The sequence below is a fragment of the Neolamprologus multifasciatus genome, chromosome 11, assembly GCF_963576455.1.
Source record: "Neolamprologus multifasciatus chromosome 11, fNeoMul1.2, whole genome shotgun sequence".
Classification (NCBI taxonomy): domain Eukaryota; kingdom Metazoa; phylum Chordata; class Actinopteri; order Cichliformes; family Cichlidae; genus Neolamprologus; species Neolamprologus multifasciatus.
This window is the reverse complement of record NC_140449.1, coordinates 3,795,251-3,818,028: the sequence shown is the minus strand read 5'-3', so window position 1 is coordinate 3,818,028 and position 22,778 is coordinate 3,795,251. Positions and strand designations below refer to the sequence as shown.

General features: G+C 40.0%; 1 protein-coding gene across 3 annotated transcripts in view; it reads left to right on the top strand.

The window, feature by feature from the left end:
- The window catches only part of grik2 (glutamate receptor, ionotropic, kainate 2), a 344,100-nt gene that overhangs the window by 76,527 nt on the left and 244,795 nt on the right, over nt 1-22,778 (top strand). For all 3 annotated transcript variants that reach the window (XM_085176689.1, XM_085176687.1, XM_085176688.1), the window contains exons 3-4: nt 18,000-18,167; nt 20,984-21,241. In XM_085176689.1, the coding sequence (XP_085032815.1) occupies nt 18,000-18,167; nt 20,984-21,241 (426 nt within the window). The remainder of the gene's footprint in view (nt 1-17,999; nt 18,168-20,983; nt 21,242-22,778) is intronic.

Below are 22,778 nucleotides of genomic sequence, written 5' to 3'. Positions count from 1 at the left end.
TGTATTGATGTATAGCAACTTGAAATGCTCCCAAAAATGGCTCCACAGCATGTAAAATATAATATAAGCTCTGGCGGACTTGGTTCTATGGTAGGTCTTAAAGGGTTAAGTAAACTGTGTTTTTATTATAAATCGTTTTTACAGTCTTTCTGTCGTATGTAGGACTGCATGGATGGACTCATTCAGTCCACGTGCTGATGCAACAATTATCAAACAATTAAGATTTCCACTGTGGCTGTTGTACGTGACTCAGACTCAGAGGTGGAGTTGCCAGAACGTTTCCATAGTGAAGCTGTAATAAAGCAGGGCTCACCTGCAGGCCTATTGCAGTGCACTCACAGTGTGACCTCGAGAGCCACTCCAGCTGAACAATACAGGGCTGGGAGATTTGTTTAAGAAGCCAGGCTGCGGTTTGCTGTGTTATCAGTGCGCTGTCCCTGCTTCCAACACAATCTGAAGGATCTTCTTTTATGACATTATAAATAAATGCACAGTTGAAAGTGCTGCTTCCCCTGCAGAAAATAGAATTTCTTGCCTTTTGTTTTCTCATTATCTCTAAAGCATGGTGCGTTCCTTCACTTCACACAGGAGGAAAAAATGAAAAGTCACGCTGCGTGTCTCTATTAAAGTGCCCAGTTTCAATGTCTTCTTTTCCACTTTTAAAAACATTTCCTATAATAAATAGGTGTTGCCCAGTATTCTGTGAAAAATGAACCGAGTGCATGATGGATGTGAGCAGAATTATTCCAACGATGATATAAGCAGAGGACTTCCTTTTCCTCCTCTCACTTTCTCTCTGTGCACATTCCTGCAGGAAAGATTTATAGCAAGTGCACGAGAGGGGAAGAATTCACTTTTCACTTTGTATTCTTGCAAATCATCTGTAAAAAAATGGGCTAATAGCAACCATCCATCACGCTGCTCCTGCTCCTTTTTATTTATCAGCTACATCAAACTTTAATTTCTCTATTATGGACAGTGCTGCTTATTTATGATCCAGCTTAAAGCTGTCTTATTAACAGCGCATCACATCACTGTGAGCATCACAGGTCACTTATACACAAACGTATATCTGCAGGGTTGATACGTTACAGACGTCTGGTGACGTTCTTTGTATTAATTCTGTCACAATGAGAGAAATGCTTTTCTAGTGTTAATGACCAGCAGAGATGGGCAGTAATCCGATTACTTTTTTTAAAGTAACGAGTAAAGTAAGGGATTACTATTGCAAAAACGGTAATTAGATTACAGTTACTTTCCCGTAGGAACGCTGCGTTACTGCGTTACTAAAACTGTGATTTTTTTGCGAGAATGTCTCATGACAGTGACGTAAGCGAGTGCGACGTTCGTGACAACAGCTGTGTGCAGATCAACAATGGATCATATATCGAGTGCAGAGAGAGTATGAGCGTGCAGCGTTTAAAGCGTGGAAGTACTGACCTTACTTTGAGTTTGATTCCATAAAAAGTGACAAAAACATTAGTGTCCGTTGTGCGTGGGAAGAAAACTTCTTTTTACAGCGAAAAAACCCCTAAACTTCCAAACAAGCACCGAGTAGCTACGACGTAATGGGAAACTCACAGAGAAACTCGCGGATTCTTCCACTGACCGCTGCACACCTGCACCAGGGTAACCCTCCGCCTACCCCACTCCTGCTTTACAGGTGAAAATAGAGCAACAGGACCGCTAGTCTTTGACTTTATTTATTTTCTGCTGTGTTTTACTTGCATCTATTTGAAAGACTGAGTGTAAACACACACACACACACACATATATATATATATATATATATATATATATATATGTATATATATATATATATATGTATATGTATATATATATTTATATATATATATATATATTAAAACTAATAAAACAAGTTTTAAAAAGAGACTTTTCCATTTGATTACATTTTGTATGATGATTATGCAGAAAAAGTAGAATTGGGCTGAAAGATCTATCACTTTATCACCTATTCAGGTTGTAAATCGTGTTTTTAAAAAGTAACTAAGTGACTAAGTAACTAAGTAATTAATTACTTTTGAAAATAAGTAATCAGTAAAGTAACGGGATTACTTTTTTTGGGAAAGTAATCAGTAATTAGTTACTGATTACTTTTTTCAAGTAACTTGACCAACACTGATGACCAGTAACACCTACAGTCCTTGAAACCAAAGCACTCGTGGATCGAAGCGCTCAGAGGAAACCGTCCTCTCACAGGCAGAGCGACTGCCACAGTGACACGTCTCCGCAGACACGTCTCCACAAACACGTCTCCACAGACACGTCTCCACAGACACGTCTCCGCAAACACGTCTCCACAGACACGTCTCCACAGATACGTCTTCATCCGAGCCGTCTCCACAGACATGTCTCCACAGACATGTCTCCACAAACACGTCTCCATCCGAGCTGTCTCCACAGACACGTCTCCACAGACACGTCTCCGCAGACACGTCTCCATCCGAGCCGTCTCCACAAAAATGTCTCCACAGACACGTCTCCAACCGAGCCGTTTCCACAGACACGTCTCCACAGACACGTCTCCATCCGAGCCGTCTCCACAAACACGTCTCCACAGACACGTCTCCAACCGAGCCGTTTCCACAGACACGTCTCCACAGACACGTCTCCATCCGAGCCGTCTCCACAAACACGTCTCCACAGACACGTCTCCACAGACACGTCTCCAACCGAGCCGTTTCCACAGACACGTCTCCACAGACACGTCTCCGCAGACACGTCTCCATCCGAGCCGTCTCCACAAAAACGTCTCCACAGACACGTCTCCAACCGAGCCGTTTCCACAGACACGTCTCCACAGACACGTCTCCATCCGAGCCGTCTCCACAAACACGTCTCCACAGACACGTCGCCACAGACACGTCTCCAACCAAGCCGTTTCCACAAACACGTCTCCACAGACACGTCTCCACAAACACGTCTCCACAGACACGTCTCCATCCGAGCCGTCTCCACAAACACGTCTCCACAAACACGTCTCCACAGACACGTCTCCAACCGAGCCGTTTCCACAAACACGTCTCCACAGACACGTCTCCGCAGACACGTCTCCACAGACACGTCTCCACAAACACGTCTCCACAGACACGTCTCCACAGACACGTCTCCACAAACACGTCTCCACAGACACGTCTCCACAAACACGTCTCCACAGACACGTCTCCACAGACACGTCTCCACAAACACGTCTCCACAGACACGTCTCCAACCGAGCCGTTTCCACAAACACGTCTCCACAGACACGTCTCCACAGACACGTCTCCACAGACACGTCTTCATCCGAGCCGTCTCCACAAACACGTCTCCACAAACACGTCTCCACAGACACGTCTCCACAGACACGTCTCCACAGACACGTCTTCATCCGAGCCGTCTCCACAAACACGTCTCCACAGACACGTCTCCACAAACACGTCTCCACAAACACGTCTCCACAGACACGTCTCCACAAACACGTCTCCACAGACACGTCTCCACAAACACGTCTCCACAAACACGTCTCCACAGACACGTCTTCATCCGAGCCGTCAAGATTATTAGTTGTTAGTTAATAAGTTATTAGTTGATCAGAACGAGTAAAAAAGGCAGTGTCTGCACACACGCAGTAGTTTCCTACTTAGCTGAATCAATTAGCCGACTGAAGCTACTCCACATTTCACCGGAGCCCTGACTGTATGGAACGCCAGGACTGCCATAATGAATTAATTAAATACACCATTAAATAATTAATTAAATGTGTCAATAATTAATTAAAATGGGAAATAATTAATTAAATAAATAGTTATGACACATGTAATTAATTAATTATTGACACATTTTATCTGTCAACCTCACCCATCAAACTCAGGGAGCGGGGTTAACGCTGATCGACTCAAAACCATTGCTTTGGCCTGGTGGCCATTGTTTTTAGCACACACAACAACCAGCATGTGGAAACTAACAGAACTGAACTTTGAAAAACCCTGTTTGTGTGTGTCACCAAATACAGTTTTAATATTTTTTTAGCCGAGAATGTAGTGGTTTAATCTTCATGTGTCTGGTCGGTTTCTCAAGATACAGCCTCTTTGCAAAAGTGCTTCGATGATTTCGGAGATGTCTGCCCAGTCTCACGGCAAAGCGTGGATAGACCCGCTCGCCTCGCAAGCAATCGAGCTATTACCACCGACAAGGCTCAGGCCCCGGTACACAGCTGTAATAACCCCCCCTGACACGGACTTCTTTTACTGAGGTTATATTTATCAGGGTTTTATTTCCTGATGTTCGTATGTGTCCTACGTGTTTCAGTCGCCAATTCTGAATTATAACTAACATTAAAAACATGTTTAAGGAGGAGAGAGAGCAAATAAATTCGATTAACAGCTGATCTTTTTTTGGTTTTTGTTCAGTAATCAGCGTGACCTGCGTATAAACGCATAAAAGAGATAACGTTGGTGTTTCCTCATGTAGTAACTGCTTTAACTGTACAAAGGTTGTTCGAAACTATGACACACATACAGACTTCATGATGTTCGGCTAATATTTTTATTGTGAATATTAATCATGAGGGTAAACGGACCTGTACACCACAGAGCGAGGTCAGCATGTCCACGATATCTTCAGCTCTCTGAGTTAACCCAGAGTTTCCCAGCTGACTAATCTAACGGTCATCTACGAATAATTCACGGGTCATATCAATATGATTTTACAGAAAAGCATCCTTAATACTGCCAACTATTCCAGCGACGTGAAAATCTACAGCATAAAGAACACAAAAATATAGCAGTCTAACGCAACACTGTAGATGAACCGTCAGTTTGTCAAAGTGGAATGAAAGCGATTGGTTGAACATGTGTTCGTGATCTGTGTTTTCTGCATTTTCATCAGCGTAAGAGACTCAGCAGCAGATTAGAATAACAGTTATAAATTTAATAAATTACCAAATGAACGCAAGAAACGAGCAACCCTGTTCCGACAGTTTGAGTTTGTGTTCCAGCTGCAGACTCGCTGCTGTTTAAATGTTTGAGAGGAAGATTAGATATAAAGCAAACGTCAAACATAGACTCAGTCTGCGTTCACATTTGATATGAGGCCAGGACGGATAATGGCTGTGTCCTGTTTTAAGATCATACATGTAAAATTGTTGTCTGACCTCCGTCGATCCAGCCGCTCAGAGTTAACTGAAGTTAACTTGGATAAATTATAGTTAAGGAGTATCACAGATAACACCCATGTGAGCTGTGTGACTGTTCACTACTACACTGAAATCAGTAGGTTATTACTGAAATACACGTGCTATTTCATAAACTATGATGTAAAGTCCTACTAACATGTTTAGTTTTAAAGGACACCTTCCTGCCTTATTAGCAGTATTAGTTTTCTTCTAACATCCAGAAGTCTGCACCATGTGTTTCATAGTTTGTAACAAACCTTTGACAGTTAAACATAACATGACCGAAAAAGCAAAAAAATGAATAAAAAGAGAGAGAGAGAGAAAAAAATCACACAAATTATATGTTAACCTCATTTATTTTTAGTTAAGTAAACTCTAAAATTTCTAACAGATCGCTGGTGCTTAGAAAACCTATTAAAAAACAGATGATATAATATTTCTGTCCAGGTTGCAGTCTGCATTATGAACATGTAGTTGGAAACTCTGCTCCTCTCGGTGGAAATGTGCCTTCTCTTTCCTCTTTGTATAAAAACATTTTAAAAGTCAGTTTAATCTCAAAATTTACTGTTAAATCCAAAACACACCAGATAAAGAAAAGCGAATAGTTCAGTCTAACACATGTGCCAGTGAAGCATTAAACGTCTGTAAAACTGTGCAGTTCTGAAACGTAACTTTAACCTCAGCCAAACCGATTTGTTCAGTTGTAAATAAAACAGCGAAGTAAACGTGACCGACAGACAGAACCTGAGTGAATTAAGTCCAGCGTTTAACACTGAGAGCTAAAACTCAGCTCAGGTTTCAAAGCTGTGCCGGTGATTGGACATCAGCCGCTGATAAAGTGGGTTCGTGCTCTGTTGGGAAACAAGCTCCAGCAGCTCTGCGCTCGGGAAAAATTATATTTACTTATCTTGTGCAGAAAAATGTGCTGAGGTTGCGTAATATCGAGCACCGGCTGCCCAGTTAAACTGTGACTATCACCAGATAACGTGGGCGTGTTTCTTGAATTAGCAGCAGGTGTTAAACAGCTGACAGGTGAGGAGGAGGATGCATGCAGGTAAACTGAGGGTCTGTTGAGCTGATCGCTGGTTTCGTGAGAAAAATGTCAGCTCGTTCTTTATGTTACAGAAGCACAGAGACACAAGACCAGGTGGAAAGAGACGATCGTTCGGTGATAATGAGAATCTGCGAATGCAACACATGGAACACGGAGAGTGGAATATGTAAACAAACCGGTTAACGTAACCCCCTCGGTGCACTCTGCATGCTGACTGTTAGCAGAGCTACTGAAATCTCTGAAAACATCTGAGCACCTTTGCAAACATGTTCTATGTTGACAACCTGACCCGACATGTGAAGATTACAGCGCGACATTCGCAGCTAAAACACTGTTAAAAGTGTAGTTGGTGACAGAAAAACGGGGTATTTTAAAACTACACCACCAACATTGCTGCCTGTGATTTGAAATGCATTCTGGGATACCTGGCTGCCCCAAGTCTACACAAGCAATCGATTATCTAGGATCGACCTGTTTTGACTTACTTTGCACGGCAACCAATCAAATGTTAGAGAAGCTGCATGGGCAGCGTTAACCCCGCCCCCTGCGTTTGATGGGTGAGGTTGACAGATAAAATTATTTCATGATGAGAGCCAGGCGCCAGGACTGCCAAAATGAAATAAATAAATATATCATTAAATAATTAATTAAATGTGTCAATAATTAATTAAAATGTGAAATACATAAATAATTAATTAAATGTGTCAATAAATAATTAATTAAATGTGTCAATAATTAATTAAAATGTGAAATACATAAATAATTAATTAAATGTGTCAATAATGAATTAATTACATGTGTCATAACTATTTATTTAATTAATTATTTCCCATTTTAATTAATTATTGACACATTTAATTAATTATTTAATGGTGTATGTAATTAATTCATTATGGCAGTCCTGGCGTTCCATATGACTGATCTCAGACCAGGATCACGTCACAATGAGTGGGTCATGTATCAGGCTGTATGTGGGGACGGACTTCTGACCCATCATCTCCCTCGTTTCCCCTTTACGTGAGACGATGTCGCACACTTGTCTGAACACAGAAAATCAATGAAAAGCTGCTCATTAGAAACAGAAGGAAAACTTGAGAGTGCTGGTCAGCTGATGTTATCGTTAAACAAACGAGAAAAAGGAGAGAAGATCGGACTTGCATCCTGTGCTGTTAGCAGTCTGTGTTTTCTTGCAGACTCAGAGCTGCTCCGTTGGATTGACTGGATGCCTAACTCAGCACAGACGCACTTAGCTAACTGTGCATATGGACGAGGTTGGACTGTTAAGCAAAATAAAGCTGTGTTGTCTGCCTGTCCTTTAAACACAGCATTATATTGCACGACTGCACAGCTTCAGTGTTCCCATTAAATGTGTGAAATTCAATTATTTCCTTTAGTGTGCAGATGAGTGAGGCCTGTGTGGTTGTTGGGGTCACAGGTTTGTGGACAGAGGATGAGTTTTTCTGAAGCCAGCACACCACAGTAGATCTTCACAGATCTATATAATGGATTGCAGCAGGCTGTGCTGTCTGCCTTCCAAGAATCTGCTTCCTCTCATTATGGTTTGCCCATTGACATTTCAAGATGAGAGCAGTTCGCAAAGACTGTGACTGAAGAGAGATGCTGACATTTTGTGTCTGTGCAAGTGCTCGACGATGTTGGAGAAGCACTGACATTTGTGAAAGTGCCGAGCAGAGCATTCCTAAGGTTTCCTATTAGGAGAAAGAGGAAAATTACACATCGCACACTTATATCTTTTATAGTAATCTTCGCTCGAAGCATGTCAGAGGAAAAGATGAGTGGTGGGGAGAGAAAAACAAAGTGCAGGAAGGTAACAGGATGAGAAGACGGAGCTGAATAAAGGAGAGATGACAGAATAAACACAACCTAGTTGCAATTCTCCAGCGGCTCGCTGCGTGAAAACGTCTTCAGTCTTCTCGCTCTGAGTCTCCTGTACTGCTGCAGACAGCTCCCTGAAGTACAGAAAGCCTTCTGCTGTTGATCTTATATAAAAAGGTACAAAGTGTTCAGTACAAACAGACGGCTGAATAATGATGATACTGTTTAGTGAAAGAAACTCAGTGTCTCTGCAGGGTTTGCACAGGCGCACAGAGCATGAATGCAGAGTGAAGAAGAGGATCAATCACATTAAAACCATAGAAGACTCTTTTATATTGTAGGAACTGCATCCTACAGTGAAGCGCCCGGGCCTGACAGTCAGTGTGAGGCACTATATAACATTCAATGAACTCAATACAGTTATATATTACATATAATATATATAAAGTTAATTCATCATACTGGAAGAGCACACCATTATGACCATTATGATTTAGAAAGAAGTCGTCTTGGCTCACAGCGTTGCATTTATAATCCTGTTTTTATGATTACACTCACTTTCCACGGGTTAGTGTCTGATTCAATAAAACATGCTTGCACAATTTTACCTGAACGAGGTCTTACAGGAACAGTATTCAATCAAAACATAACAAACATGTTGCTATGGAGGAGTAAGTGAAACTGTTTGTGGTAAACAGCACGGAGAAATGTTACAGTGGTAGCAAATCAAACGATAAACATCAGACGAGTGTTTATCATAACACACTTTTAGAGAGAGTCTCCATATTTCCATCTTTAACTTAGAGTCAGACATTTCTCTGATATTATCAAACATGAACAATAGTCCAGCTTTGTTTGATTTACTGCCTTTGATTACAAACCTTAAACAAATAGAGCTCCATCCTAACACCAGTGTTGGGTGTAATGTGTTACTAAGTAACAAGTTACTGTAATTAAATTACTTTTCCACTGAAAAAGTAGAGTAACTAATTACTGTTCATTGGTAGGTATTTTAATTAAATTTTAAATTTTAAATTAAATTTTCAGTGAAAAAGTAATTTAACTACAGTAACGCGTTACTGTAATTAAATTACTTTTCACTGAAAAAGTAGAGTAACTAATTACTGTTCATTTGTAGGTATTTTAATTAAATTTTAAATTTTAAATTAAATTTTCAGTGAAAAAGTAATTTAACTACAGTAACAAGTTACTGTAATTAAATTACTTTTCCACTGAAAAAGCAGAGTAACTAATTACTGTTCATTTGTAGGTATTTTAATTAAATTTTAAATTTTAAATTAAATTTTCAGTGAAAAAGTAATTTAACTACAGTAACGCGTTACTGTAATTAAATTACTTATACACAAACGTATATCTGTAGGGTTGATACGTTACAGACGTCTGGTGACGTTCTTTGTATTAATTCTGTCACAATGAGAGAAATGCTTTTCTAGTGTTAATGACCAGCAGAGATGGTAATCTCGGACTGTAATCCGATTACTTTTTTCAATTAATGAGTAAAGTAAGGGATTACTATTGCAAAAACGGTAATTAGATTACCGTTACTTTCCCGTAGGAACGCTGCGTTACTGCATTACTAAAACCGTGAAAAAGTAATTTAACTACAGTAACGCATTACTGTAATTAAATTACTTTTCACTGAAAAACGCGTTACTGTAATTAAATTACCCTTAAACCCTTAAACAAATAGAGCTCCATCCTAACACCAGTGTTGGGTGTAATGTGTTACTAAGTAACGCGTTACTGTAATTAAATTACTTTTCCACTGAAAAAGTAGAGTAACTAATTACTGTTCATTTGTAGGTATTTTAATTAAATTTTAAATTTTAAATTAAATTTTCAGTGAAAAAGTAATTTAACTACAGTAACGCGTTACTGTAATTAAATTACTTATACACAAACGTATATCTGTAGGGTTGATACGTTACAGACGTCTGGTGACGTTCTTTGTATTAATTCTGTCACAATGAGAGAAATGCTTTTCTAGTGTTAATGACCAGCAGAGATGGTAATCTCGGACTGTAATCCGATTACTTTTTTCAATTAATGAGTAAAGTAAGGGATTACTATTGCAAAAACGGTAATTAGATTACCGTTACTTTCCCGTAGGAACGCTGCGTTACTGCATTACTAAAACCGTGAAAAAGTAATTTAACTACAGTAACGCATTACTGTAATTAAATTACTTTTCACTGAAAAACGCGTTACAGTGAAATTACTTTTCACTGAAAAACGCATTACTGTAATTAAATTACTTTTCACTGAAAAACGCGTTACTGTAATTAAATTACCCTTAAACCCTTAAACAAATAGAGCTCCATCCTAACACCAGTGTTGGGTGTAATGTGTTACTAAGTAACGCGTTACTGTAATTAAATTACTTTTCCACTGAAAAAGTAGAGTAACTAATTACTGTTCATTTGTAGGTATTTTAATTACAGTTACTTACTGTAATTAACGCAACAGTACTTGCGTTACATTGTAAAATAATTAAACTCGCTGAATATCATTATTTAATTTCAATAATTTATCTTCTAAATGTAAAAGTAAACTCTGCTCTGTAACATCGCTGTAGTGCAGCTGCGCGTCTTTTCACACCAGTTTGCTGCACAGTCGTTTTCTAAAGCAGAAGCTGTCGGACTGAAGCGAGTGGCTGTTTCATGAAGTGGACATACTCCCGCCTCTTCACTTTTCTGAAACAAGCAGACAAGAACATTACAGTGATATGTAAAAACTATGGGCTGCTGTTAATAGCAGGAGTAATCTACTGAAGCGCCCGACACAGAGCAGAGACGAACACTTCTGAGTGATGCTTGTTCATCATCCCTGGATATCACCGCGGCAACTGCTGCTGAGCAGCAAAACTTGATTTTACTTCAGCAGCACAGAAAGCGTCTGAGCTTAAAGAATGATTACAGGCTACACTGTGGAAGAGATGCTGCTGTAGAGTCTCCGTCTTTAAAAAAATATTTATTATTTAAAGAGTTTAATTTCTATTGTTTGCCCACTCGAGGTTTACAGGGATTAAGAAGTATTTAGTTAAATTACTTATTTAGTAATTAAGTTACTTTTCTGACACAGTAATTCGGTAAGTATTTTAAATACAATATTGATAAAGTAATTAATTACTTTTTTAAAGTAACTTACCCAACCCTTGTACCTGCTGTCTGCACACACGACGTCTTTAAAAGCAGCAGCTGAGCTTGTGAAGATGATCAGCTGATCTGTGCTCCTGGGATCATTGAAGACTACACGTGTTGAACCCATCTTGAAAAATAAAAATGTGGACACTGCTGCACATAATAATCACCAGCTCATCTCTAACCTCCTATTGTTGGTTACATTCGGTGGAGTCGTCTCAAATGAGTAACTTCTCAAATATGAACTCCTGTCAGTCCCATTCAGCCTTTCATCGATATCCAAGCACAGAAACTGTTTCTTTGAAGGGAGATTATTTATGTCTTTTTTTAAAGAAAATTGAGATGAAAGTAGAAAAACACGTGTTTTTGGAAAACAAAGAAACACAACACAGTTGTTAAAAGGAGCTTTTTTATGAAACACTGACTGTGAACGAGGTGTTCAGCTAACATCAAGTTTAATACGCCACAGATTGAATCGGTGTGAATTCTGACACTGATAACAGTGGGACAGAGGCGCTGGTTTGTCTGCAGGACTGTGGTAACACTACTCGCCTTTGGAGCTACAGGTCGGGTTTGACTCCTGACCAAGGCATCTGAAAAAGAAGTGATGTTTTTGCTAAAGTTAATATTCCCAATCAATGTCTGATTCTTCAGTCCTGTAAAGATGACTCTGGCAGTGTCGTAATTAATCATTAATGACTTCTGGAAAAAGGTGGGAATAGTTGTGATGCTAACGAGACACGTGTCCACAAAGGGAGCAGTAACTTCATGGATTAAACACAGTTGTTATTGAGTCTTTGTGTCAGCAGGGACTCTGTGTAGCTCAGCTCAGGTTTGGTTAAAACGATGGGTGACTGTGGCTCAGGTGGTGGATCAGATCAGCTCCTGATTGGAGGGTTGGTGGTTTGATTCCTGGCTCCTGCAGTCTGCAGGCTAACCCCAAATTGCCTTCTGATGGGTTCCTCAGAGTGTGACTGTTTATTAGTTGCACTTGAGTTTAGAAGAATGTGTGAATGAGGCGTGTTGTATGTTGTGAGTTCTCCGGGCGAGTAGAAAAGCGCTGTATAACAGCAGTCACCAACCTTTTTTGAGCCACGGACCGGTTTATGCCCGACAATATTTTCAAGGACCGGCCTTTAAGGTGTCGCGGATAAATACAACAAAATAAAACTAGTACCGGTACCAAAAAAAATAAAATTTATTCATAACACACGTGAAAAGACCCAGGAAAACCGAGTTAACGATAAAAACGATAACAAAATAACGCTGAAAACCAATAAAAACCCTGAAAACTATACATTTCACACCTGAGCCTCAACTCTCGCAGCCCGGTACCAAACGACTCACGGACCGGTACCGGTCCGAGGCCCGGGGGTTGGAGACCGCTGCTGTATAAGAATCAGTCCATTTACCATTTAGCACAAAGTCATTAGACATATAATTAGATTAAAAAAACTAAGGTGTCCATGTAAATTCAAGCCACATTTTAAGTGAAGTAAAAAAAAATGCAAACATTACAATATTTGCAATTTAACAGTAACAAAAAACCACCAACCCATGAATTTGTGTTCCTTATTTTTAAAGTGAGAACAAATAATAATAAAGTGAGAAAAGTATTTAACAGTTACTCTGCTTTGGTTATAAAGTATATTTGTAGGATGAAAATAAGACTGACGGAGAAACTGGTGACATTCAGGTGACTGGTTGAACACAGACCCACATATCTCAGCTTTAAAGTTAACACAAAGCCAGAACAGTCTTCTCAGAGACGTCTGGACAATCAAACATAAATATGAATCGAATAAGATGGAAGTTAGTTCAGTTATCCCTGTCTGCACGGTGAAAGCATCTGAGATCACAACAACAACAACAACAGCAACAGCAACAGCAACAGCAACAGCAACAACAACAAAAACAACAACATTCAAGAGAGAAATTGATTTCAACGTAGCAGAAATGACAAACATTCTATTCAAAGCTAAATAATGTTTTGTAGCAAACAAGTTGCAGATTTTTAGTATTTTAAAGACGATGATTGCCTTTAATACAAAATGAAGATATTTTCTTATCAAGTTAAACATATATTTTAAAATATGTGAATTATAATTAACACAGAGATGATAATTAAGTAGTTGTGTTAATTTTGTATTTTGTGTGGAGACAATGGAAATATGATTTAAACAGCCGGGTTTACCTGAGATAGTCGTTGTGAATCTTCGTCCTCACTCTGATTAATCAGTGTTTGGATTCTCACTGAGTGTCCTGCTGGCTTCTCTGTGCTCGGACCGTTGGGATCAGAAAAGATGCTGTTGATTGATTTCGCTCTTGACTGATCACAACTACACTGCTGTGGATAAAGTAGCATGACACACACACATACACACACACACACACACACACACACATACACACACACACACACACACACACACACACACACATGTTCATGTTCTTAGTTAATCTTTTAGTTAATTTATTTGGATTTTTATCTTCTTATATTTTTTTATATCTATCACTCTTCCTGCAAAGCTCAGAAGTTGAATATTTCACAGTCATTAATACAAGAACTAGTCAGTCATAAGGGATCCACTACAGTATATGTGAAGAGGACCATCGAGGAAGAGGAGCAGAGAAGTTGAACAGGAGTCTCAAGGGAGATGATCCAGCGACCGTGCAATAAGAACTTTAATGAAAGTTAACTAAATCAAACTTTCTCTTATACCTGACCATAACCTAATTGTAACCCTGACACTAAAACCACATAGTGAGGCTCAAAATGTGTCCTCACAAGTGACTGTTGGTTCTCACAAGTATAGTACAATGCAGATTTCAGTCCTCACAAAGATAGCTAGACAGGAACACACACACACACACACACACGTAAAGCTTCCAAGGTGCTTCTTTAGCATCTTTAAAATGTAATTTAAAATGTAAAATGTTGTAAAACGTCTTCTCTTGGTTACTGAGTTTGTAGGAGATCAGCAGACTAACAGTGACTAACAGGTTACCCCGTAGAACACGATCTAGAAACACTTTGGCAGTTTGGCTGTAACATCTCCACGCTGGATCGATTTAACACGAGCTTCATAACAGTCTGCACATGTGCACAGATTCCACCGAAGAAGCATCACAAACACACTGAGGTCATAAAAGAGCAAATGTAACACCAGTGACACTGAAAAAACAAACACTGATATACAAAATGGCTTCTTTGAGCTTTTTAAAAGATAGAATATGTAACACAGCAATAATGTTTTTTATGCTTGTATTATCTTCTACATTACATCATCACATCTGCCGTCAACGATCTTAAAATCCTCAGACTCTCCACATGTGTTTGATACAGTCTGTGTACGTGATGCCTGTAAGTGGCACCTTCACTCTCATTCTAACCACCAAATACAACAACAGGACTAAAGTGTCAGTCTTCAAACGTGTTTGACCACAAACAGCAGCAACACTGTAACATAGCACCAGATACTTAGTTAGCTCATGTATGACTGTGATCGATTGTGTTTGCTGGCTTACTGGAACGATACAAAGAGTATATACTGAGAGTATAGCCCAACTAAATGTATGCAAACGTTAATGCATGACTCTGATGATGAACTTACTGAGTTATGACTGTTAAAGGGGAACGCTCCACTGTGATCCCAGGAAACTGATGAATTTATATTGAGAAGTTTGGAAAAGAAACATTTTGAAAACCCAATTCTCCACTCTCGTTCATAAATGGCTTCACTGGAGGATTTTCTTTCTCCATCACTTATTCTGCTCTATATGTCCATGAAGATAAACGAGAAGTTTATTCTTGCTCAGACTGTCACCATCACAGTCAACATTTACAACCAGAAGAATCATCATCACGGCAAATGTATGGTGTGTGAAAATTCCAAGCACTCGGTTTTCCAATTATAGTACATCCTGCTTAACTGATGCTTATTAATTCCTTCAAACTCATTATAGCATGTAAAATAGAGCTGCCTCACGAGAGGAATACTAATGTACGTTTCAACAGTTCAGCGGTCGTCTTTCAGCTCAGAGGTTTGCTTTACGTTCCTGCACCTAAACAGAACAAATACCACCTTTATTTATAAAGCACGTTAACATAAAACCAGAGTTCACAAAGTGCTGACATGCTAATAGCATAAGTAAAGAAAATTAAAATGAGATAAGATAAAATAAATAACTAAAAAACTAAAATAAATTGAAACATGTTAAAACAAACTGAGTCAACCCCTCTAATCAATGCCAAAGGCTTCAGCGAATAAATGTGTTTTAAGAAGACTTTTAAATTCAGAAAGAGAAGAGGCCTGCCTAACATGCAAGGGTAGATCACTCCACAACTTTGGAGCAACCTTTAAATTCACCTTTAAATTTATACTTCGTTTCCCCTTTGATAAACAGCATTTCTTAATATTTCAGTCGCTGTAACAGACTCGGTGTGTTTGCTGGTGACAGGTGTGTGCAGGGCTTGTGCAGCGATGTGTGTGGATTAGACTCGCTGAGAGCTCTGCACTCAAGTGCTTGTAGTTGGAGTAAATAAAGCCTGGAGTCGGGGTTCCTTCTGACTGACACTAAGCCAGCGGGGTCAGGCCGTGGGGCTACCCCAAACAAAAAACCTTTTACCATTGCTCTTCACTGCTCGCCAAAGGCTTGATTGATTGATTCACTGGCCAATCAGAGTTCATTGATCACAGAAACCCTTACCCCCAGCTCTCCAGGCCTTCTCTTAGTCCATTCATCTGCCTGTCAGACGTATCCACTCGAGGACTGTAGCTGTGAGTGCTCACACTTTTACAATAACCTCCTCTGGCTTTCTGAAGAAAATCCTTTACAGAGTTTCAGATGGAGGGCGATAAAGTTTTTATTTTAACGTCTGGTCTCCATCAGATTGCTTTTGCAGTAATAAAGGATTTTTCCTGGTGTGAAACCCATAAAAATGGGATTTTTGAACATGATGCGTTATTTTCGAGCTGATCCAGAGCCGTCAGAGACATGTCAGGAACACACTGCTGAAATCAAACATGTCTGGTCCTTATAACTGCACATCTGACTTGGTAACAGAGAGATCATCAGTCACATGACTTCCTATTCTGCTTGTGCCAAAAGATAATTTCTCACAGCTCTGTGTTAAATTGGTGAGAGCTGCAACTCTGTGGCCGGTTGCTTCCCATCAGTCAGACGTAGGTTGTAAATGTGACTCACAGATAGTTTCTAAGAGCCATCGAGGCCTTCAGCCTTGCCCACCTTCTCTTAACCTGGTCAGAGAGGAGAAAGCAGGTGGAAGAGCAAAAGGGTGTGTCTGAGAGGAGGCCGTAAGGCAATGAACTGAACTGATGACTCATTTCTAAGTATTTTTATCAAGTTTTGACTTTAATAGTGGAACAGTTTCTGCCTCTGTGCTGCCTTTAACCCTTTAAAACCGGTCGGAGCGGGCACGCTCCGTTTTGCGTAACTATTTTTAAATCCGCCACATAAGCTAGCGCTATAATTTTTTTTGCATATGAAACCGGAGGAGTTGTACTTCCATCTTATGCCATCAGCTTGTCCTCGGTCACAGTTTCCTTCCACATATAGTTTTGCAAAAACTGCATAAAAAGCTCTTGCAGCAACAAAAACATAATATTCCAGAAACACGCTTTGTCGATCCGATCAGCTGTTTGTAACACTTCCTACGTCCATCAGCACGAACTATCGCATGTCCGCCATGACCTGCCCAAAACCGTAAGTGACGTCATTTTCGCGGAAATGTAGTTTTTTACCATCAGGGCCTCATGAGCCTATACTGGTGTTTTTAAAAGTTATCTTTGACTTTATGACTTTCTGTGTGGTTTCTGGGATGCTTAGGACTCATATTGCACTGCTGGAAATAGTTTATTTTGATGCATATGCTGCTTTTTTGCAAATTTGCATCATAATATTTATTTTTGTTTTTCCTGCAGTGTATAAAAATTGGTGTATTTCAAAAATAAAACTATGAAGACACTCAAAATAAATTTCCTGTGGTGGGAAACTATTTGTGCAACTTTTTTGTATTTACAGTTTTGAGGGATAAGCCTCTTAAATTTCTCTAACTAGAAATATATGTTAAAAAAACAAAAACGATTTTACATTTTTTTGTAGTTTATTGCACTTTTTTGCAATTTATGTAATTACTATGCACTTAATGAATGCATATTATTAAAATCTGGGCTGTAATGGTTGTATTGATGTATAGCAACTTGAAATGCTCCCAAAAATGGCTCCACAGCATGTAAAAATATAATATAAGCTCTGGTGGACTTGGTTCTATGGTAGGTCTTAAAGGGTTAACATGAGCGGTTATCGAGTAGTTTCATCAGAGTTAAAGTTACTGCTCAGAGGGTCACGCCTGAACCAACAAACACGGTTCCCTTTAAAACATGCTACACTCAGAAACGTGGTAGAAAGCGCTTGTTTATGATGGTCAGAAGCTCAACAAGAGCTTGGTCTCTCACAGAGACATCTTTGAGTTGAGTGTGTGAGTGTAGATATTTGGTATGTTTGTGTCCTGGGACTTGGATATACCAGATATGTGCAATGATTCAGAAGTAGAAACCACAGGGCACAGTACTGTTATCTAATTGAGATGGTGGTTAACCTTTAATGACACGAAAGTCTTTTTAATTGTTGAATCTTTGTGGTAAAATTAGCCACTTTTAAAAAGCCATTAATTGATTTTCTATGTATTTATGTGAACAGAAGTCTCATATTATTGATGACTGTTGCTGATTGTATGCCTCTTTGTTTGCAGGGGGGATCTTTGAGTCCATTGAAAGTGGCCCATCAGGTGCGGAGGAGCTCGCCTTTAAGTTTGCTTTAAACACAATCAACAGAAACAGAACTCTGCTTCCAAACACCACACTCACCTACGACATCCAAAGGATAAACATCTACGACAGCTTCGAGGCCTCCAGGAAAGGTATTTGCTTGCTTGTGATTGTGTGTGCATATATATAAATACATCTGCAGTCACTGTTTCAGGCCCGTGAGCTGAGCGGCACTCGTTTAGGTTGTGGCAGTTATAATCAGGCGAGGGAGAAATGGCTGAGCACTACAAATGTAAACAAAGATAATTGATTGGTTCCACGTAATGACTCAGCGGCAGTAATTCAAAGACCTGCTTGGCCCCCAGAGACGGCCAATAAAGTGCTATAATCTATCAGTTTTCTGTGTGCATCAGGCTGACATTTCAAGTCCCTTATCAATTATGGGCCATTACATCCTGTCTTAGTGATTTACTCAAGTCTCTGTTATTAAATAAGGTAATCAGAGCGCACAGCAAATACAAGGATATGTGTTGTTGGTAGGTCATCAAACTGAAGATGCACCTGTAGACCTATGATAGGATATATTTAATAGATTTAGACGTGTTGTCAATAGACAAAACTACACATGAGGACAAAATTATTATCTCGTCTTTGAGCCACAAAACACTGCTGTGAAATTATGAGCTTTAACTGTGTAATGCCCAAAGCTTGTAAAAACCAGTTGAATGGGTTATCTTCCAGTTTACATCCAGTATGAAAACGTTAGCATGGTTTCGATCTGTCTGAGAAAGCATCACGCCAAAAACAAAATCCGTTTAGACTGATTAGAGTTGTTGATGCTCATGAAGCAAAGTTACCAAAGTGTTTCCAAGTATCACAAACTGGAGTGCAGACATCAAGAAAAGAGTCAGTGCAGGATAATCCTGTTAGAGGAAGCCGACGATGTCAAAGATCTAGAGAGAGAGATGTCGAAAGACCTCACGACAACTGCCAAGATGATACTTGGACAAGTTGAAAATTGTTGACTCAAAGAAGAAGAGACGCTTCAAGCTGGACTGCAGTACGCTAAGGGAACTTGGAGAACGATTATGGATGCTGGGAAAGCTTCCTTTGGTCAGATGAGACAAAGCTACAGTTGTTTGGCCACAGCGCTGCTGCGTATTTACCAAGAAAGAAGGAAGAGGCGTATAACCCAAAGTGTAGGGATGCTTCAGGGAATCTGCAACTGGGAATTTCGTAATTGAATACTGGGTCTGGTTTGTTGTTTTGTCTTTCAATTCAATTCAATTCAATTTTATTTATATAGCGCCAAATCACAACAAAAGTCGCCTCAAGGCGCTTCATAGATACAGAGAAAAACCCAACAATCATATGACCCCCTATGAGCAGCACTTTGGTGACAGTGGGGAGGAAAAACTCCCTTTTAACAGGAAGAAACCTCCAGCAGAACCAGGCTCAGGGAGGGGCGGGGCCATCTGCTGTGATTGGTTGGGTGAGAGAAGGAAGACAGGATAAAGACATGCTGTGGAAGAGAGACAGAGATTAATAACAGATATGATTCAATACAGAGAGGTCTGTTAACACATAGTGAGTGAGAAAGGTGACTGGAAAGGAAAAACTCAATGCATCATGGGAATCCCCGGCAGCCTACATCTATTGCAGCATAACTAAGGGAGGATTCAGGGTCACCTGGTCCAGCCCTAACTATATGCTTTAGCAAAAAGGAAAGTTTGAAGCCTAATCTTGAAAGTAGAGATAGTGTCTGTCTCCTGAATCCAAACTGGAAGCTGGTTCCACAGAAGAGGGGCCTGAAAACTGAAGGCTCTGCCTCCCATTCTACTTTTAAATACTCTAGGAACAACAAGTAGGCCTGCAGAGCGAGAGCAAAGTGCTCTAATAGGGTGATATGGTACTACAAGGTCATTAAGATAAGATGGGGCCTGATTATTTAAGACCTTGTATGTCTTCCCACACTTTAATGATCCAAAACATATTTTGCTCCCAGTGAAGTGCAGCCTCTAGAAGACCAAAATGAATGATACTGACTGACCTGCACGAAGCCCCGATACGAGTCCTACTGAAAATCTGTCGGATGAATTGAAGACCAGGGTCCATGTCAGAAGACCATTAGGAGGAGTTTGAGAGAACACAGAACAGGATTGTAACTGCAAGAAGAGAAAGGTTGTTAGCAACCCTCTCTTTTATATACAACATGAATACACTAGTTGGTTGTGTTACCTACTGCGAAGAGATGCATTGCAGATGAGTTGCAGATTGGTGCAGACTGACTGCAACATGATGGCAATCTGTCTGTGTTTATAAATTAGCAGTTACTTGCAGACCTTCTCCAATCTGTCCAAGTGTGACTGTAGACAATTATTTAAGGACAAGTTGCCTCCCAGTAGGTGATCCCTGCAATCGCTATGAAAAGTGCAATGACTGAGGGCATCGCTAAACCTCTTGGTGACCATTTAGTCTCGACAACTACCTGCAATCAGTTGCAAGAAATCTGCAACCTGTTGACTGTAGAACAAAGAGTTTGGAGTCTTGGTGATTGCCTGCTTGAGTAAACAGTGTTGTTGTCAATTTCTAAAAAGAAAAGAAAAAAAAGGAGGAGTTTGAGAGGTTTGCCAAAGAAGATAAGGCTGCACTTACTGAAAACTACAATCCTGTAAAAACGTATCCAGTAAAAATCATGCACAGTTGCATCAGGGTGATGTGTTACTGTATGCAAAGCAAAACGATCAAAGCACACAAAATAAAACTAAACCTTTGAAAAATGACGTTTTCATAAGAATAATGATGAATTGTAAATAAATAATTCTGTCCTCATCTGTAATGTATGCAAAGCTGACCTGTGTAATGTTATATACATCTATCAGTGGTCTGATGCAGAACACAGATTAATGTTGACGTATTGCATCCGAGGAGCAGCGGGCTAACCAATGGAAATGCTTTGTCTCCCCAGCCTGTGACCAGCTTTCTCTTGGGGTAGCAGCGATTTTCGGTCCCTCGCACAGTTCCTCTGCTAATGCTGTCCAGTCTATTTGTAATGCCCTTGGGGTCCCACACATCCAGACCAAATGGAAGCATCAGGTATCAGACAACAGAGACGTCTTCTACGTGAGCCTTTATCCAGACTTCTCCTCCCTCAGCCGGGCGATCCTGGACTTGGTCCACTTCTTCAAATGGAAGACGGTGACGGTGGTTTATGATGACAGCACAGGTAAGACCGCACACACAGTTCTTGTCATATATACATTTAAAAAACTTTGAGAGTTTATAAATGTTTTAATAGCATTTCATGCTAAAATCTTTTCACTTGAAAAGTCCTTCCCAGTATTGAATGTTCAGTTTGTGTTTGGGGAGAGGAAAATAGTGGAGTGGTCTGCTGTGAAGGTGTGGACATGACTTTTATTTTTGTTGGACAGAAGAACAAGAGCAGGATGGTTAAGTTCAAACTGCATCCAGGAGAGAAGCAACCGCATCATCCATCTGCACAGATAGCATGCTAACACAAAGCATGCTATCTGTGCAGAGAGCATGCTAACACAAAGCATGCTATCTGTGCAAAGAGCATGCTAACACAAAGCTAGGCCCTAATCTGCAGCAGCAACAATGAGCTACATGTTCATGCAGGTAGAAGAGTTATTGTGGAAATGACTTTAAGTTTCTTTGGATGAACTTTGAACTTTGCTTTATGTATATACGTAAAAACTAAAGGAAAGATCTCGTATATGTCCTCATTAGGATAGAGATGTGTCTTAATCCAGGTGACTGTGGCCTTTAACCTGTTCACTAATAATTATGGGACACTTTCTTTCAGATCAGTTTAAAAGTTTTGTAACAAATAGATTTAAATATACTTTCCTCATTGAGTAATTAAGTAACATACTGCATTACATTTAAGAAAAGTAAGACATAAAGTGTAATACATCACAAACTGCTGAAGTTTTGGAAAATAGAGGGTTAAACTTTTTTCAGTCTGACCTTTCACACATTTTCCACTACAAACTACAAACATTCATTCATTCGTTTATCTTTCAGTGTAATCTAAAAAACAAAACGACAGCAGTGCTACAGAAGAACTCTCTGTGTCACTTGCTTTTACTGAGGTTTTACTGAGGTCATAATCTGTGAGGAAGTAGCTTTTCTCCTTATGGGGTGAATGAAACCTTGTTCAGACGATGAGACCAGTCTAGGTCAGCAGATGACAAATAAGCCAGCAGGCTGGGTACATGGACCATATGCCAGAGGTCAGAGGAAGTGCCAGCATGGAGACAGGCTGCCAGGCCTCCCAGAGAGTCCAACAGACAGGCTGCAACTGAACTGGCCTGGATCAAGAACTGCAGTGCATGTGTTCAGCTGGTGCATGCTTTGTGGAACAAACCGGTAGGCTCACATGATCAGGGGAATCTGCAAATAGCAGTGTGACAGCTTTTATCAGTGTTTTACTGTCCTTACGTTCTGTTGTGAATAGTCAGGACTGGAGATAAACAGTGGAAAAGAGGTTTTAAGTCATAGACACGTGAAATTTGTAGTGTTAGTGACACGCCGAACGCGACAGGCGCGACCAGAGCGTCAGGTTTACATGTAAAGTCAATGGAGGAGCGCGATGAAGCGCGACTGGGGGTCCCACGAAAATTCAGAAGCAGATTTGCGTCGCGAAAACGTGTTAGTCACGCTTGAAGCGCGAATAGAAATACGCGCGGCAGTTTGTGTGGTGCATTCACGCATATCGCATCTACAGCTTGAGTTGGAAA